Here is an 18966-nt window from a genome sequence, read left to right as displayed (position 1 = left end):
GATAAACTTCACTACAGAAGCTTGTGTTGCCATAGTAATAACCCATGGTAACAACCGCATCCAATTTAAATGTCCAGCAGTGGTAACACATTACGTGTCTGTCCGGGCAGCACAAGTGTTAACAACATGAACACAGAGCCACAGGACGATAAAACTTGTATCTTAAGTGAATAAATTGTAAACTCACCGGCATCATTTTAGCTTCGTACCGCATTTAGCTAAGCCAACACAGCATAAATCCCCGCCGGCAGTTTCGACGAAAGCTGCGGGACTGGCGATCACTTTAATCCCAGAGCCTGAAACCCGCGATGGGCAAGGCTACTTTCTCCTGTCTGGGGGGTCCGATTCTGCATTTAAAAAAAAAGAAAAAAAAACACAGCACATCGTTATTTTAGGAAGTTAAACTAATACGACTTACAAATTAAAAAAAATAAAAATACAGGTGTGTTAATTTGCTGCCGTGAAGTGGACCTGTTGCCACAAAATAACAAGAACAAGGCCTTCACGACAAAAGTTTCCGTTCCAGTTTTACGTGCACCGTTTAAAAACTTTCAAACGGGTCTTTTTTTTTTTAAAGCGTGAGGCGTCACTTTACAAAAAAACCTCACGTTTAGTCGGGTACGTTAACAAAAGAAGATTTTAATATAGTTGTGCGGGAATTACGAACTATTTTCTAGGTTTTTCTTACCCGTAGACGCGGAGGTAACCAGCCCGAAACCCCGTTGACTGACAGCGTTGCTCAATAGCTCGCAGCCTATCCCGGAGTGACGTATCGGGAGGAAACTCGACTCCACTTTGGAATTCAAAGCCCCGCCCCGTAGACTGTGAAATATTAAGCCCCGCCCCGTCTGCAACACAAGACAACCCCGTGACGGATTAAACCACGGCGCTGTTTTCTTTTTCACACACTTGCAATGAATAAAAACTCAAACTTTTGTCGACAAAGTGTATTACAATTCTACGTCATTATTATTGGGTTCTCTCGCATCAGGTTGGAACCATAGACTGTAAATATTGGTTGGAACTTAAAGTCATAGTCGGGATCAGTCTAAGTCGGATTGGGAAAAAAACGAAGAGGTCTCACTTCGCTCGTATTTGACAGGCTTAAACTAAAGTAGGTGGGGGTATGAGTTTGACCATGCAACGCTTTGAAGAGACATTACAGGTTCATTTATGGTTGACCACTGGTGTAAAATGCAACATTTATGTCGGAGCCATTTTATGTTTACTGTTGGCATGTCAAATAATTAAAGTGTAGATTTATCTTGATATATTATTTTCAACTATATGTATACTTTGTATATATATACATATATATATAGTGGCATAGGTGACAGGGAGAGGGGAGGTACAGGTAGGGGGAGCACATTTTTTCCCACGATGTTCCAATTATTACCATTAATACACAGGTAGGGGTGAAGTCTTCAGCAGAGGCAAACAATGATTTTCAAGTCGTTCTTACAGTTGAGTTGAAGATTTATTGAAGTAAATTAATGCAGATATCAAATAAATATATACCGTTTCCGGGGAAAATGTAGCCAGTAGAATACCTGTTGCTTGTCTGAACAATGAATGGCAGTCTGGTGAGAACTGTATGTGCTCCCCCTACCTGTGCCTTCCCCTTCCTGTCAGCTATGCCACTCTATATATATATATATATATATATATATATCTTTATATATATGCCACTATATATATGTATATATTTATATATATATATATCATTCTCATCACCTCTCACTATATATGTATATATATAGTGAGAGGTGATGAGAATGATCTCTTTTTGAATGTATTTAATTAATAAGGTGATGCAATTCAACATAGTTTCAATACAAAGCATTAAACTTATGTTGTGCAAAGAGGGCATAAGCCAGGCTGATTATCCAAATGTAGATCTACTAATTTGACTTGCAGTTTCCATTCGCCATGCTTCTAGTGATACTGTCCTGTCTTTGAACATATTTGGTTAGAGGGTTAGGAGTGAGATTGTTGATAAATTTCAAGTATAGTACTTTGAGAAAACATAAATGCATAAAGCTCTTGAAACTAATAGGTTGTATTTGTCAGTATGTGGCAGTGATGCCACCGGACATGTTTTTTGTCCATTATTTTCAGGGTCTGGTTGTACAATGAGGAAAGCTTTCAGATTGTAGTCTCAGCTGACAATTTATCCTCCTGCTGGAATCTTGCCCAATAGAAGTAATTAACTGCTGGCATCAAGGTACACTTTAAATAGCCTTACAAAAGTAAAAGTAGGCCGACTCCTAATTAATAAACGGTTTAGTGTGCTTCAGGATTTTCTGAAAACTATACATTGCAGCAGGTAAAAGTGAAGCTATTTAAACTATGGCTACTACTTAGTAGCTTATTAAAAAAAAACATCTTGTTACAAATGAATCTACAAGTTGCCATCCACTTAATTTGGCTTTATAGTTCAGATAAAGTAGGCTATGTATAATATTATCCTCCAAAAGGTAGATATAGAGGTAAAAGTAAGTAAAATAAAAATACTTAAAGAACACGAGGACTAAAAAAAAATTGTAGGTAATTATGATTCCTTATTTCTGAAATGTAAAGGGATAGGTGTGCATTTTTTTCCCCAATGACATCATAATACAAAAGTCACAAGCCCACTTGATGTAATGTTCTGGTGGTTCAATACTAAACAATTTCAAATTGAATCAAAATAAGTTTGAAACTTCAGTTTTCTGTCGTCAGTTTTCATGTTTTTGTTACTCTTGTGAGTCAATACCAATGTTTGTTTGTAAAGCCACATGGGATAGTCATGATATTGCTTACAGACTGACTTGAAGAACTGTCAGCCTATAGGCCTGTATTGATTCCTCCATATGGCTTTGATAGTATGATTTATAGCATGGCTGAACTACAAAGCAAGCAGGGCTCCAGAACTTTGGTTGCTCTGAAGAGTAGGCTCCTTGTCTGTCAACTGGTTTTGTGCTTATTTTGTGCAAGAATTGATATTTTCACATGTAAAATTCACAAATTTGTTTTTGCATGCAGGTGAGATATAGAAACTAATCCTGAAACAAATGATACGCTGTTAGGTGAGGCGATGGTAAGCCTATACATTGTTGTGAAAAAAAAAAAAAATGAAACGTGTAAGAGGGAAAACAATTATAACTGTAAACATGTATAACTTTAAAGGTATTTCGAGTAAGAAAATTATGAAATAATGTGTTTTACGCTGAGTCGTTATCTTTAAAAAAAAAATGTATTCGATAATCCTTAAAGTTATGTCAGAAGTGAGAACTCTTTAGACTATAGACGATCGTTTAAAAAAAAAAAAAAAAAAAAATATCGCCTCAACTTCAACTCCCAGAATTCCCTTCCTACGGCGAGCCGAAGGGTTCAAACGCGCAAGCTGCACACTTTGTGCACGTTGGTACCTCCTTGAGCATTTGTAACACACTGTAGTGCAGGTGTTTTGCATAAGGGAGCCCCTTCCTTTCGCCTTTCGTGTCAGACGGTACCTGAAGTCATGGCTGACCCGGTGGCTGCCACGTGTGAGCAGCTTGTCAAAGCTGTGAACGCGATGATGGACGCAGAAACGAGCCAGATTTACCGACTGGAGGCCCTAAAGGTAGCATCGTTATGGGTTGCTAGCTAGCTGCCAGCTAACTTAGCTGGTCATTCATTAGAGCTGATGTTGGAAGTGAACTGAATATAAAGTCAGTTTTAAGCAGAGGTTTTTTTTGTTGCAGGAATAGCTTTGCTACTGCAGGATGTTTACGTTCAGTAAGGTTGGCAACATGTGCAATGATGATGGCAAGATGCTTGTGAGCTAACCTGTGGTTATCCCCTCATCACCTCAGCCACTGTTCATTCATTCAGGGGGAATGCTAACATCTGTTGTATCTGGTTTGCTATTGATGCTGAGAAACAGAACTCGACTTAAAAACCAATTGAAGTGATTTTATTTGCAGCATGGCACCTAGATCGTCTATTCACTTTACGCTTTTAAAGTATTTAAAGTATAATGGCATCCCACATTGAGCCATCCCACATGAACGGCATGGTTAAGCACATGTAAGTGTAACTTCCAACCCTCCTATACTTGTAGTTTATATTGTCCGCTTTGTTTTGTTTTTTTTTCCCTCCTCAGTTCTGCGAAGAATTTAAAGAGACAAGCTCCTACTGCGTCACATGTGGCTTACGACTAGCCGACAAAGCACAGCCAGCTGTAGTGAGACACTTTGGTTTGCAAATCCTGGAGCACGTCATCAAGTGAGTGTGACAAAAATGATCATGAAGACATTATAAGGTAAAAGCTGCATACTAAAAAAAGAGTGTTTGTTGTTGTTGTTGTTGTTGTTGTTGTTACAGGTTCAGATGGAACGACATGCCGCAACAAGAGAAAGTCCAGTTAAAGGAGTGTGCCATGCAGCTGTTAGCAAATGTAAGTGATTTAAACACTTTCAATGGCATAACAATCTCTCTTACGGTTTGAATGACGCCTAAAGCTTGTATTGTTTTCATAAGAGACACTTTTAATGTCTTGTTTTTGTTTTTTTTCTTCTTTATCAGGGCACTCATTCTATCCTGGAGGAGGTGAGCCACATTAAAGATGTCCTGTCACGTATCATAGTGGAAATGATAAAGAGAGAATGGCCGCAGCACTGGCCAGATATGCTGAAAGAAATGGAGGCTCTCACTAGCCAAGGGGTGAGTAACTTATATAAAACAGGAAATAGTCTGTTACTGCATATCAGTTGTGACATTTTCCATCCGCCCTGCCATTTGAAGTTTTTATTATGTAATACCAAGCATGCAAATGAGCACCAGTCCAGGATAAGTCAATTTTTGTGTCGTCGTGTCACCTTTGCCACTTTCAAAGTTAATTCTCAACAGAAATCCTTTTTTTTTTTTTTTTTTTTTTGTCACTCGTAAGAGAATAAAGTCTTTAATGTTCTTTTTAATGTGCTGTTTATAGGAAGCTCAGACAGAGCTGGTGATGTTGATCCTGTTGAGGCTGGCAGAGGACGTGATCACCTTCCAGACGCTGCCCACCCAGCGACGCAGAGACATCCAGCAGACCCTCACGCAAAACATGGAAAGCATGTTCAGGTTCATGATGGCCATTCTGCAAGTTAATGTGGAAGACTACCGCAAACTGGTCAGTGAGGATTTCTCTCTTTTGCTATAAAAAAATAAAAGTCATTTCTTAGTATTATCACGTTTTTTTTTTTTTTTTTTTTTAAATGTGTCTTCTGAGAAATCATGCATATTCTTAGGGAATACATGTGCCATGGGAAATGGCTGTAAAATGGTCTGATTTGTGTTTTTCTAATGCAGAAAGGGCTGCCTGGGCATGAACTGAAGGTGAGCTAACATTGCATATCTCAACCGCTTTCAGACTTTTATTCCTTTTAATAGCTTCTGATATATATATTTTTTTCCACTCCCAGGCCAGAGCCCACTGCCGAGTCGCTGTGGCCACCCTGAATACACTTGCAGGCTACATAGACTGGGTGTCTCTGGTGCACATCACCTATGGAAACTGTCATCTGCTGGAGATGTTGTGTTTGCTGCTGGGTGAACCAGAGCTGCAGCTGGAGGCAGCTGAGTGTCTGCTCATCGCTATCAGCAGGAAGGTAAGTAGCGGGGAGAAAAAAAAGAGCTTAAAGGCTGTGGTTAAGCCATAAAGCTCGTTCTGATATCTGTAAAAGATTACACTCTCAAACTTTACAACTTCATGGTATCTCAAAAAAACCTTTCACCAGTTTTGAATACATTTTAATTGCAAAATTAGGCCATGGTCATGGGAAGAATTTGTGCATACTCAACACTACCATGTGGGGCCGGTGGTTGGCCTAGCGGATAGGTTGCGCCCGATGCGTGGAAGCTTTAGTGCTCCAAGCAGGTTTGAGTCCGACCTGTGGCTCCTTTCCTGCATGTCACACACTCTCTCATCTTTATTTCCTACTCTATCCACTGTCCTGTCAAGATACATCTTGCTACCATATGACTACTGTTTATGACACAGACTTATAGCTCTTACTTACTTACTCCTGAACTGTAAAGGTTCCCTTTCTCTGTATTCATGGACAGTTTTTATTTTTTCATTTCATTAAGACTCCTTTGAATTTTATTTTTCTTGATGAAAGTTGATACAATGACAGACTCAGGGAAGGATATGATATGCATTCCTGTAGATTTTACTTATGTGACATGAGTGACCTTGAATCTTGAATGGGTTATAACATTTTACAACATTGAGGTAACATGCTGCATGGTGGTGTCGTGGTTAGCGCTGTCGCCTCACTGCAAGGAGGTTCCTGGTTCAAATCAGCCAATCAATGTTAACTGTCTCTCTGTGTGTGCTTAATGCTCATCCAGGTGGCTTTACTCAAAAATACTCACGTAGAGGTTTGTGCAGCAGGTATAGTCCCTCTGTGTGACTTTTTTTTTTTAATCTATAGTTGCAGAACTGTGGGTTAGGTGAGTCATGCTGCAGTATGGTCAGTAGCCTGGAAAGTTAGTGGATATTTGCATGAAAGAAAGGAGCGTTAGTAAGCCATTTTTAATCAACTGTGCTGTTTCTGCAGGGCAAGCTGGAGGATAGAAAGCCGTTTATGCTGCTGTATGATGATGTGGCCATCCACTACATCCTTTCTGCAGCACAGTGAGTACTACTGTATCCCTTCATCATCCATCTCAACACTCCTCAAAGCGTCATTGTCCCTGTAAGTGAATGGTTTCTTGTCTGTATGGTTGCAGGTCAGCAGATGGACTGGCAATATGTAAGAAATCCCCTGAACCACAGTGAGTCTTAGATAACGTTTTCTCAATGCCTTTGCAAAAAAAATGATAAAAAACCAGAAGGTCCCAAAGGCTGCTTAAAGAAACAGATGGTACAAGAGGAGACATTCTCTAACATTAAACTCCTTATCGACACAAGTTTGCACTCCTTAACATTTCTAAATTATCACAGGAGGCAAGCCATGACATAAAAAAAGACACTGCAGACGAAGTGACAGAGTCCAACACTATAATGACAGTAAAGTCATACAAAAGTAGATGCCCTGAACGGCACTCAGTCCTTATACTGTAGCTTGGTGCAGGTGAAGGCAGGAAACATAAACTTGACAGCAAATGAGAAGATTCACCGCTCACAGGAGAGCTGAATGAACCCTCTTCTTTTTATTTAACTACATACTCAAACAGACAATGTGTTACGCCTGCATGGCTTCATCAGGTTTCTATAATGACAGTTCTTTTGATCTTTTATGTTAATTTGATGTGCAATTGGACATATTCACAGTATCAATCACCAACAGGAAACAAAAAACATACTTGCAAGCAGAAAAAGAGTATGAAGCAGCATCAATACGTGCATGACGCAAACATCGTCACCCTGAATGCTTAATCACGGGGAACTTAGCTACATTTTTGCTGGCCGTGTTCACACATCGGCTCACCTCTAAAACTTATTTTCAGGAGTTTTGTGCGTTTGTGGAAACACACATACACTCTTAGCCCTACATGGACAATATAACTTTTACATAGAAACTTCAAAAGTAAAAAGAGGGGAGGATTAATATTGTTAAAAGAAGATTTCTACAGGCATGTTTAATTTCCATATTAAGCACAATTGAAATCTTGTTCTGTAGGTCTTCATGCTTCTCTATCCAGATGTACTCTGCCTCTGTTTTCTTGTCAGTAGCCTTTTTCAGATTGCCTCAGTTGTTCTACGCAACAGTAAAATACAGATCTTTAAAAGCATGTTTAAAATGCTAATAAAACAAGCTGTGACTTCCAGTTCTCTGACCTTTGACCCTGTTAGAGCTGTGGAGGTGGTGGAGCGGAGTTATAACTTCTTGAAGAGGCTATGTCAGGTCCTGTGTGCTCTGGGAGGCCAGCTCTGCTCATTAGTGGTGAGTTTGTCACTCTTTAAATGAACTCCTGCTTTCGCTTGGTCATGTGTTAGTTACCATGGCGCACACGTACGGTAATTGATTTGATGAGATTTATTTGATCAGTGAGAAATCGTATGTTCTCCTCCCACAGGGTTCAGATGTGGAGGTGGAGGCGCCTGCTAATCTGAGCAAATACCTGGAGGCACTGTTAGCCTTTACCAAACATTCCAGTCAGGTGAGAGGACAAAAACATTTTTGCTGGACCTCAAATGTAAAATGTTTCAATGACTACTTCTGAAGTTTTCAGAATGATTCAGTTTTGCTGAGTTCATGTTTTTCCTCCCTCTTTTTGTGCAGTTCTTGAAGTCCTCCACTCTGGCCACTTGGGCAGCTCTGTTTAGACATGAGACTCTGTCTAAGGACGCGGTTGTTATGGAGATGGCGATCAAATACCTCAGAGCCTCTGTGACCAACCTGGTCAAGGTGAGCTAGTGATGCAAGTACAACCATTATAAAGGAATCTGAAATCTGGTGGTACTTAAGGTTTTCTTTCTTTCCCTCAGGCTGGTTTTCCATCAAGAGACGATAACCCGAGCTGCGTGTATTCCCGTGTGGACTTTGACAGCGATGAAGACTTCAATTCGTTCTTTAATTGTACGTTTTTTTTTTTTAAAGCTCTGGCTTATAATTCCCTGTAGATGAGCAACATTCATTTCGTCCCTTAATGTTTTTCATTCTTTCTGTTCTTGCGCGTCAGCTTTTCGAGCCCAGCAGGGAGAGGTGGTGAGGAGTGCGTGTCGCATTGTTCCTCTGGAGGCTTTCCAGATTGCAGCAGAATGGTTGCAGTATCAAATCACCAGCCCTATTGACACTGGGGATACCACATGTAAGTGCTTTTCTGTATTCTTAAAATGCTATCACAGAGGAGGATTGATTACTCTTCAGAGCTTGGAGATGATTCCCCTTTGTTTTTTTCTATGCATTTATGGTGCATTTGATTCATTAAATATGAACAACTTTGCAGCAGTATGGAACTTATTCAGGTGTAGAACGACTCAGGTGGGCTCTGGGTCTTGCTCTTCTAAATCAATATAACCAATTGAGACTCAAACAGCTTCAGGCCTAAAGATAAACGTGCATAAGGAAAATACATTTTTGAACTTTTCTGACGTTTCAAAGGCCTCATTTTACTCTCACTCTCTGTGTTTCCCCAGCTAAGTCAGCTGAGGGCTTGTGCTCCCTCCTGTCTCCATCGGTGGTTCAGTGGGATGCAATGACTGTCTTCATGGAGTGTATGGTCACACAGATCTTCAGAAACATGGAGGAGGAGGTAACAGGAACATCTTTTGAAGTAAAACGGTTTACAAAAAAAAAAAAAAAGAGGTTGATTGTAAGATACGATGACCACTTCCCATTTCTCTTTCCCTTTTTTTTTTCTTGCTGTGGTTGTGTAGAAGCTGCCCATCGATCAGGGCATGGAGCTGCTGCAGGCTGTGCTGAACTACGACACCAAAGACCCGCTCATCTTCTCCTGTGTGCTCTCTAACATCTCAGCGCTCTTCCCATTTGTCACAAGAAGGCCTCAGTTCTTGCCACAGGTCCTCTACAAGGTCAGCTGATTGATCTCTGGCTGCTGGATATTATTGATGTACATCTACCATGCATGTTTTCTTCCTTTATATACTTCACCTTTAGGCTTTCCAGAAAGCCTTACATGATTTATTTAAGTGTTTTCACATTGGTAAGCTGTGATGAGTGGGTTTGTTGTGGAGTCGTGGGAGATTTTTAAGTTTGTAATATGTTCGGATCATAATGGAAGAGTGTCTGAGAAATGTTTGAAGTACTTTTTTAGGTTGAAAATAGTTTTTCCATGTTAAGAAAGTGTGATTTAGTGTCTTGTGTTTTCATTTACATCAACACTCGGTGTTATTCTCTTGTCCCCTCAGCTGTTTAAAGCCATCACATTTGAGATCAGCCAAGACAATAAGGTAAATTGTCCACACAGGACCATACATTTACACTCTGACTCGTCTTTCATGTCCAAGATCAAAACTTTTTTTTTTCTCCACCTGACATCTTCAGGTACCACGGACCCGAGCTGTGAAGAACGTGAGGAGGCATGCGTGTTCTTCCATCATCAAAATGTGCCGGGATTACCCTCACATCATCTTGGTAAATATCAGTGATGAGAGTAAAATGAACCTGGAAGGATCGAGCCTTTTCAGCACAGGAAGTGTACAAACTATTGAACAGTAGAATGACGAAAACATTTCCTTCTTTTGTCCCCTCCAGCCTTGTTTTGAGATGTTTTACAATCACGTGAAGAAAATGTTCTCCGGTGACTCGGGGATGACTCACTTGGAGAAGTGTTCGCTGATGGAAGCCCTGGTGCACATCAGTAACCAGTTCAAAGACTTTGCAAAGCAGAAGGCTTTTCTAGATGAGCTGATGGCCTCGGTGGTCGCAGACTGGACCTCAGATGAGATGAAGCGGTGCGTTTTGAATTCATTCATTTTTTATATTTGAATGAGTGTTATGATGGAGGCTTGACTGTTATTTTCTCGTTTTGTTTCAGTGTGCTGTGGGACCCTGCCATGTTCCTGTCCTTTATTGGAGCTGATCAAGTGGTCCCTGATCTAAGTACAGATCCAGACCCAGCAGGCCTAAATAGAGGGCGGGTAAGTGTGTACCTGTGAACTCTAAGGCAGAAATGTTCAAACAACTTAAAGGAGCTCTGAAAGTGTTTCATTAAAAGTTCCAACAATTCTCTTTTGACATTCTTCTAGATAAGCTTCTGCCTGTATGCCATGTTGGCCGTGGTGAAGAAGTCACGCTGGCCTGCAGACGTGGAAGAAGCCAAGGCTGGTGGCTTTGTTGTGGGCTACACCCCGACCGGAGCTCCCATCTACAGAAACCCCTGTACTGACCAGTTCCTGATCCTGCTGCCCAACCTGCTGGCTCTAATGAGGTACGCCCTACGCTAACACTGTGCCCAGAAATCCTCCTTTTTTAAATCAAAATCCCTCATGGAAAACATGAGAGGAGCATCTTCATATTACTCCATGATATAGGATCAGTGTTAATGAGAACAAACACATTATTAATCAAGACCTCAGTGACACAACAGCTGAATCAAAGGCAGTAAGTGAAGCCAATGCCCAAATGCCTTAAACATGTAATCTGTATTATTGCCAGCAGGGGGAGACTCCACTTGATGGAGTTTAGGGTCTCAATCTGTAGTTTGAAGTTGGCTTCAAAACAGGTTGATGTTCATTAATCATTGTCCCATTGAGAGTAAAAAAGCTTTTTTGCCTTCATTAGATTGGACCGCTGAGAAGAGAGGAGATGTGGGGAAAGAGCGCGGGGGGGGGGTTTACATGCACTAAATAATATCAGGATCGGGAGTCAAACCTGCGACTAGTGCGACGATGACTCTACCCTCTGGACATGGGGGCACCTGCTCTACCAACATAGTCAATCCAACGCCCCAACATAGTCCACTTCTAATACAAAGTCTGTGTTCTGACCTTGATTTCTAGGTGGCACACATCCATCGGTCATCCATCAAACATTGTCTCAATATTTTTTTTTCAATTAAATTCATGGGAACTTTTTAATTCTCGACCCACCCACTAGAATCAGTTCTCTGCTCTACAGTGAAAATGATATTCTATTAATCATTTCTGCTCTTACACTGACCTGTGACCAGTGTCTTTTAATTTTCTCCTCACTTCAGGACTCACAACAGTCTCTTCCTGCCGGAGAACATGGCTCGTCTGAGTGAAACCTTCTCCAGGGCCCACGAGGTGATGGATGCAGAGAAAAATGTTGTTCTCGGTAAGAGGAGCTTTCCATTCCGCTTCTTAAGCTGCAGTCTGACATCCTCTTAAAACCCTGTAGTAAAAGCTTCACCAATGTGCTTTCTTGCAGGTCTCTCTCAGCCTCTCCTGGATATTTATGATTCTCCTGTGTACAGAACCAGCCTAGAGCGCATGCAGGGGTTTGTCGTCACACTGTATGACAACTGGTAGGATTATTGTTCATTTCCCCCAAAACGTTTTTTTTTTTTTTTAAAGAGTTTATACCTCGCGCTTTGTTGCAAAATATTTTCAACCGACTCTTCTGCTCTCTTTAACACTGTAGCTTCCACGTCCTGGGTAATGCAGGTCCGTCCCTGCAGCAGGACTTCTACACCATCGAGAAGTTGGCTGAAGAAATAACTGGCTCTGCTTTTTCTTCCCTGGATCATGTTCCTGACTACAGACTGCGCCCAATGATTCATATCCTTTATTTGTTACCATTATGCACAATATCCTTTTCTTGCACACATTTAGACGGATCCTTCTCTCCACTAATAAAACCAAGCTGCTGCTTTATGTTAACATCCATTTTTCTTTAACTTATGGTACGTGTGTTTCTGAGGCAGCTGGTGCTGTCATGTCCCCAGGAGCACTACAACAGTCTACTCTGCCCCCTCCTGGGCCCTTTGTTCGCCTACATGCTGCAGGTTAAACACCCCCCCCCCCCCAAAAAAAAAAAAAAAAGAAAATCCTGATTGTCACACACATTAATCACTCTGTTACAGTTGTTTTCGTTGCCAAGACTCACAGCCCTCCTTATGTTTCCAAATGCAGAGACTCAACAGCAAATGGCAGGTCATCAACCAGAGGACCTCAAACAAGTAGGTGGAGTGAAGGCGTTTGAGGATTTGGGGATATTTGATTGGATCAGTGAGTGCATGTTATTTATGACAGTGAAGTTTCAGAGGCTGGGAAATCTGTGGATTTACAACAGGTGGTACACTTATGTCCTAAAAGATAACTTTCATTGATTACCATGGAGGCTGTTGTGAAACATTACCGGAACACTTATGAGCACTCAAGTTAAACGAGAATGTCCTTATTAAATCCCAGTACACATTATAGCTACATTTTTATGTGAAGCTCAAGAAGAACCAGACATTAATCTAAAACCTCGATTAGACTAACATGCTATAAATCTCTACGCAGTGGGTAAAAGCTAAGAGCTCTTTAATAGAAGGCTTTAATGTGCTTATCCTAACACACTGCATGTTCAGTTCCTTTCTGTCATAGTTATCCCATTTGTTTGTTTATTTTTAGTGGTGAGGAGGAGGAGGAGGAGGTTTTGTGTCATGACAGCCAGGTGACGGAGGAGATGTTGGAGGAGCAGCTGGTGCGCCTGCTCACCAGGGAGGTGCTGGATCTACTCGGTACGTTTCTTAAACTGCTCCGATTTTCATTTAGTTTAGCGAAGAGGCGTTTCTTTGTAATGACATGTAAGTGATTTAAAATCTAGTGATACTTGTATGGTCAAACTTTAGGTAAATGCTGAATGGTACTTTACCTTTTTTAAATGATTCATTACCTTTTTAACGATCACCTCATATGTTGGTATGAACAGAATAAACTGAGTAAGGCGTTTGTCAGTGAGCAATGTAGTTGCACAAGCCAGTCACTGTGCAGTTATTGGTTTTATTCTCCTGTGACATATGTACCAGTTTTGGTGCCTCCTGTGGTACATCTGATTTTTTTTTTTTGGGCTAATCTCATCTTGTACATGTGTAAGTAGTGTTTTTTTAACAAAAAAAATCTCCCTATCTTAAAAGTCAAACATATCACTCATTGAGATTCAGCATGCAGTTACTCTGACAATAAGTATAGAGAAATAATCAATCTTCATGCTTATAGTCTGGTTTGATTTAGTAGGTTATGAAGGGACATCAGTGTTAGTATCAGACTGTTTCATAACAAACTAAAGACTACTCACAGGAGTTTTAAGTATTTTAGAACAATAATAATGACAATACAAAATACGCTTCTTCTTTATTAAATTAATGATACCTGGGATTTTTTTTTTTTACAGAAGTATGATTCTTGTGCAGCTACAGGGAATCAGAACTGTTGCTGAATGAGTGTCCATCAGCTAGAGTTCCTACATAGAGCTGAGAGTCAACACATTGATGACACTGTTGCTGAGTAATATGGATAGATCTGACATTACATATGAAGACGTAAATGCCTAAATGTATGGTGCTTTGTATCTTCAGGATATAGAACATAACTGCTTGATCAGCTTTTACTCTCAGACTGGATATAAACCGGGAACTTTAGTGGTGTGAATTAATGTCTCGTTTTCCCTTTGCCGTGATGCCTTTTGATGTCTTGTGTGAAGCACGTTGAATTGCCTTGTTGCTGTGGTCAAACAGCTCCAGCAACACTTGCAGTATGAAGATACATTTTTATTAAAGACCGACACGTTTTGGCTTGATCATCAGGGTCATCTGCAGAATATTGTTAAAGGGTGACCTTTTATGACCCTGATTAAGGCCACTAGCTAAAATGCATTCGTCTTAATAAAGTCAATAAAATTGCTCTTCATGCTGAATTTAAGTGTTGCTGGAGCTTTTTGACCTCTTGCCTTGCCTCGTATTTATGTGGATGTAATACTCAACTCCTCCCCTCTCTTCTAGGTGTAAGCTGTATTTCAAGGAAGGTACCTGAACAAGCTGCTAATAAGGAGGAAGTAGATGGTAAGAGTACAATTTTAAAACCAAAATGTAGTCTGTTACTTTTGTTTTTTTATTCTGATACGTGTCTCGTCATGTGTCTTGAAATGTGCTCTGATAGATGAAGACATGATGATGGATCAAGTGCAGACGGCGTCTCCCGCTCAGCACACGGAGGAGCTGACGGAGCTGGGGAAGTGCCTGATGAAACACGAGGTCGACCTAAGACACATCACGTAACCTTTTTTTCAAATGAAACCAAAGTCTGTGTTATTAAAGTTCCTCCTTTTTTCCTAATTAGAATATCTACATGAATCTGTTGACCCTGTCCTTCACCTCGCTGTCCTGGAAAGACACCACAAACTGTCGCCGCACTGCATCCATCATCTGCTGGACCCTCCTGCAACAGGTAGACCCCACAATGTTACACGTGTTTTTAAATTTAATTCGTTTTATTGAATAAAGGATAACACTGGGCATTTTCTAGCTTTGTCAGAATATATTTGGTATCTACTAAATTCATATTTAAAATGTTGCGTACTGTACCTTTTTTTTAAGCAAATACCAGTGCTCAGATGTTACCTTTCTGCAGTATTCTGCAGAGTGCTCTCAGCTGGATTAACCATGTGACACCAGTTTTTAATTATCCCAAGGAAAGTTTTCTGCATTATATGTCGTGTAAACTGTTTCCTCATCGCCACATGTAGGACGACATGCGCACCAACACCATTTTATATATATATCTTCTGTCTCTTCAGGTCGTAGGAGGCAATCTTCTTCCAGAGGCGGTCACGTGGTTCTACACCAGTGTCCTTCGAGCCCTTCAGGTTCACGGGCAGCACGAGGTCTGCAACTTGACTCTGTGTCAGCTGGCTATGCTCATCTATGACAACCTGGTGAGTCTAATGCCAATCACTTCTGAGCTCTTGATTACTTTTTTTTTTTTTTTTACTCTTTATTACATCATGTAGGACTACTTTTATTGTCATCATTCTAAATATGAAATCTTGAGCAGCTGTTTCATACAAAGTACAGTCACAAACACCAAACATGTATATTTTATTATCATATGAGGTAAAAGTATCAAGTCCTCTAATTTAAAAAAGCTTGAACCAGTGAGTGTTATTATTATTATTATTATTATTCCAAATGTATTGATTATTCAAGTAGTTCCTTTGTAAGTTGGCACATTTCTTTCACATTTTGTTTTTAAAATGTATTCAAATCTGGAGTCTTATTTCTGTCATTTGAAGGTGATTTCTCAGAATGCATCTCTTTTTAAATCCTTACTTGTGCATTCATCTGCCTGTCTGTGTATATTAGCGGCCTCGCTACACGGAGCTGAGAGCGGTGATGGCCCAGATCCCGAACATCAGCGTGGAGGCTCTGGACCTGTACGATCACAGGCTCATGGATCCCAATGCCCAGAAGGTCGGACCCAAGAAGAGGAAAGACCACTTCAAGAAGCTCATCGCAGGAACTGTTGGGGTAAATACTCATCATTCTTTTGCTTATATTACGTTTATATTTAATGTGTTACTTTTTGTACATTGAGAGCTCAGGTGCTGAAGACAAATTCCTTGTGTTTGTGTAAGCATACATGGCCAATAAAGCTGATCCTGATTGTGGTAATGCCACATTTAGCCACTAGAGAGCAGCACGTATCTACTGCATCTTGCTGTTGGCTGCTGTAGAGAGGCTCCGGCCCAGTAATGCAAGTCATTACTCAGCAGTGTGATTCTGGCCGTGCTGTAAATCTTCTGCGCTCTGCAGAAAACAAACGTTGCTGCAGCTCTACAGGGCCGTACCATCTAATGAAACTCATTCTGCTACATCTTCGATTGGCTCCACATAACCTCTCCTCTCTCAACAGAAAGCTCTGTGCCAGCAGTTCAGGAAGGAGGTTCATATCCGGAACCTTCCATCGCTCTTTAAAAAGCCGAAGCAAGAAAAGGATGTAACAGACACTGAAGCAGGGGGCCTGGAAGCGCTCTTCTCCCCGGAGAATAACACCCTGTAGGAACACACAGCGGATCTAATGGACTCCTTACTGACTGAAGAAGAAGTGAAGGCCAGGCCCGAGAGTGATGTGTACAACGGGGTTTCCTTCCATTCTCATCCTCCAGTAGGGGCAGTGCGGTGCTATCTAACATAACTGTCAACACTCCCTGATTTCAATAGGTCTACAGCTCTTATTTTCACCTCTCGCACTCATCAGTATTATCTTTCTATTAGTCAGTTCAAAAGGAAAGTATCACACTCTTTTGAATCCTATCAACATCTACTCCATTACTTTGTATATAATAATAAAGGAGACATATGAGCTATGCACATAATTCAGATTAAAGAAACATCTGCTTCTGTGTAAGATTGTGTTAAAAGACGATCTAAAAAAAAAAAAAAGAGCAGATTAACCAAATCTGTGCAGCACTGACTTTATAGAGTTACCAAAAATAACACTTCAAGGACCTGCACACAGCTGGATTTAAAAAAAAAAAACAACAACATTGGAATCAAATTGAGACGCAAGCTGTGGTTTAATATTTAAACGTGCAACGAGGAGTTTGTTTTTGGGACTGAAACAAGACTGAAATGAATACAAAGGCATCAGGAAGAATATTTAACTATATGATAGTTATTTTTATAGTCTGTCTCAGCTGCCACCAGGGAGCAGAGATTTATAGTTATACCTTTGACTGTTAGCCAGTTAAAGAAAGCAGAATAGAATAGTGCATGGACAGGAATAGCAGATATATAAAGTGTTGTGTCCACAGAGGACATCAACATCCACACGAAATGAAGTTCCACAGAATAGAAATATGCATCTAGTCTACTGATATCCAAACGACAAAGGTGGTGTAGACAGTAGCTGCCGCAGTAGCCTGTGAGAAGGAGTGTGTCTCCTTTTGTCCTTTCAGTGTTTTTATTTCAGAGGTTAGTGTTGACTGATATGTTGTGTGGCCACAGTTCTGCTGTCAGGGCTGATATGGAACAGATCATGGGATCAAAAAGAAAAGGATGAAAAATCTTGGAAGCTTCGATGCAGATTATAAATCAGTAGAAAGAGATCATGGAACCTCAGGTGTGACATGCCCTATGATGGGTTGAAGATACTTTATAGAAAATTATCTGAAGGAAAGGAGAAGTCAGGTTGTGTTGTTAAAATAAGAACAACAGTTGTCTACTTTGTAGATATCGCTCAGTATTTAAGGGTAATGATGGTTTGCAATTTGCCAATTTGCCAATTTTTTGTTTATCAGCACATCTTACACAGCCCAAGTACTGCTTGAATGGCTTGTTTAAATCAGTGCACATATCATACTACAGTTAGGAAAGCCACATATATAGTGCCAAAACACTCACTGTACACTTTGTTTGAAAAATGGGACCAGATGTGTCCAACAGACAAAAGCTAATAACAAGCATAGGTCTAATAAAGATGATCTAAGGATGGACTCACAACTAGCCTGTAGCTCGATCCAAGTTTTTCTGTTTTCTAGTTGTACAGCTGTGATTCTGTTCTTTTTTTTTTTTATTTGTGCCCTGTCTGTCTTTGTACTGGTTTTACCAGCTGTGAGAAAAGCTGAACAAGCACTACATTCCTTCATTGACTAAGGGATAACTTTTTTTTAATTGAATTAATTGGATGTATTTTCTCCTTTAGTGAGCTGTTTATCAGAGTGTGTTGTGTAGATTCACGGCAAAATATTTGGGAGGTATTCTGGCATTGGGTGAGCAAATTTAAAAATGGATACAGATGGGTCTGCAGTGACGATATGTTTTAATTATAAAAATAAAACAAATGTTTGGATCATACTTTTCCCAAGAATAAGAAAAGGTATGAAACCTCCAGTGAATCAATTTCTCTGTCTTTATAAATTGTTTGTTCACATGAGGCCATCTTATGAAAAAAAAAAAAAAGAAGCTTGTTCAACACTAAAACACTGTACAAAAGAGAAAATAGTCTTCTAAAAAGGTGTAATGTGGTTTCTATTTTGTTTTTAAATAAAAAGAAAATCTTGCTTTCACTTGGTGAAATTATTTCTAGATTTAGAAAGCTTAACAAATGTTTTGTAAATGTTCCATATGGACATAATGTATTTTTTTTTAGAAGTTGAACCTTTTCATTTGAAGTGTTTTGTCATTAAATTGCTTTATTCCTTTGCTTATTTTTTTTTTTTAAATCAATTTCCCATCTGCAATTGGTGATAACCTCTATTCTTTATTTAAGATTGATCTTTTGGGGGGTCAACCTTCTTTTTAATGAATACTTCTTTAGGGTAGAAGGGATTCGCATTTTGCTGAAATTCAGTTCATACTCCGAGTCGACAGGGGGAAGTAATGCTCCCCTTGCTTATTCGACATCACTCGAAACGTAACGATGAAGACGCCACTGACCATGGCTGCTTAACTAAACAAGATGATCGTGTTTTTAGAAATATGTAGGAATAAATAAACTAATGCACATGGGTTGATATTTATTTTTAGAGGGCAGTCATGTTTGCCTCAATGTATTCTCCATACACAACCCATCCACTAAAAACTTGGTAATGAGTAATA

General features: G+C 40.0%; 2 protein-coding genes across 5 annotated transcripts in view; one reads left to right on the top strand and one right to left on the bottom strand.

The window, feature by feature from the left end:
- Positions 1 to 832, bottom strand: part of tp53bp2a (tumor protein p53 binding protein, 2a) — a 29039-nt gene extending 28207 nt beyond the window's left edge. For all 4 annotated transcript variants that reach the window (XM_065959190.1, XM_020648099.3, XM_065959191.1 and 1 more), the window contains exons 1-2: positions 689 to 832; positions 188 to 347 (exon numbers count right to left, since the gene is read on the bottom strand). In XM_065959190.1, coding sequence (XP_065815262.1) covers positions 188 to 214 — 27 coding nt within the window. In that variant the 5' untranslated portion in view covers positions 215 to 347; positions 689 to 832. The remainder of the gene's footprint in view (positions 1 to 187; positions 348 to 688) is intronic.
- A 2544-nt stretch (positions 833 to 3376) lies between these two features.
- On the top strand, positions 3377 to 18434 carry LOC109994673 (exportin-5). The gene is made up of 33 exons (XM_020648118.2): positions 3377 to 3604; positions 4127 to 4248; positions 4348 to 4420; positions 4549 to 4686; positions 4955 to 5137; positions 5317 to 5343; positions 5430 to 5615; positions 6570 to 6646; positions 6742 to 6786; positions 7808 to 7898; positions 8032 to 8115; positions 8238 to 8363; positions 8444 to 8534; positions 8638 to 8766; positions 9095 to 9210; positions 9335 to 9490; positions 9827 to 9868; positions 9963 to 10052; positions 10173 to 10372; positions 10456 to 10558; positions 10667 to 10848; positions 11617 to 11717; positions 11811 to 11907; positions 12024 to 12160; positions 12290 to 12387; positions 12515 to 12561; positions 13001 to 13110; positions 14371 to 14430; positions 14528 to 14622; positions 14708 to 14815; positions 15165 to 15302; positions 15730 to 15894; positions 16280 to 18434. The coding sequence occupies exons 1-33, from the start codon at positions 3503 to 3505 to the stop codon at positions 16424 to 16426; spliced, it is 3666 nt and encodes a 1221-aa protein (XP_020503774.2). The 5' UTR covers positions 3377 to 3502; the 3' UTR covers positions 16427 to 18434.
- The last annotated feature ends 532 nt before the right edge of the window (positions 18435 to 18966 follow it).

This window comes from Labrus bergylta, chromosome 10 (genome assembly GCF_963930695.1).
Source record: "Labrus bergylta chromosome 10, fLabBer1.1, whole genome shotgun sequence".
Taxonomy (NCBI): domain Eukaryota; kingdom Metazoa; phylum Chordata; class Actinopteri; order Labriformes; family Labridae; genus Labrus; species Labrus bergylta.
Note: the sequence above shows the minus strand (reverse complement) of the source record. Positions and strands in the feature narration are given on the sequence as shown.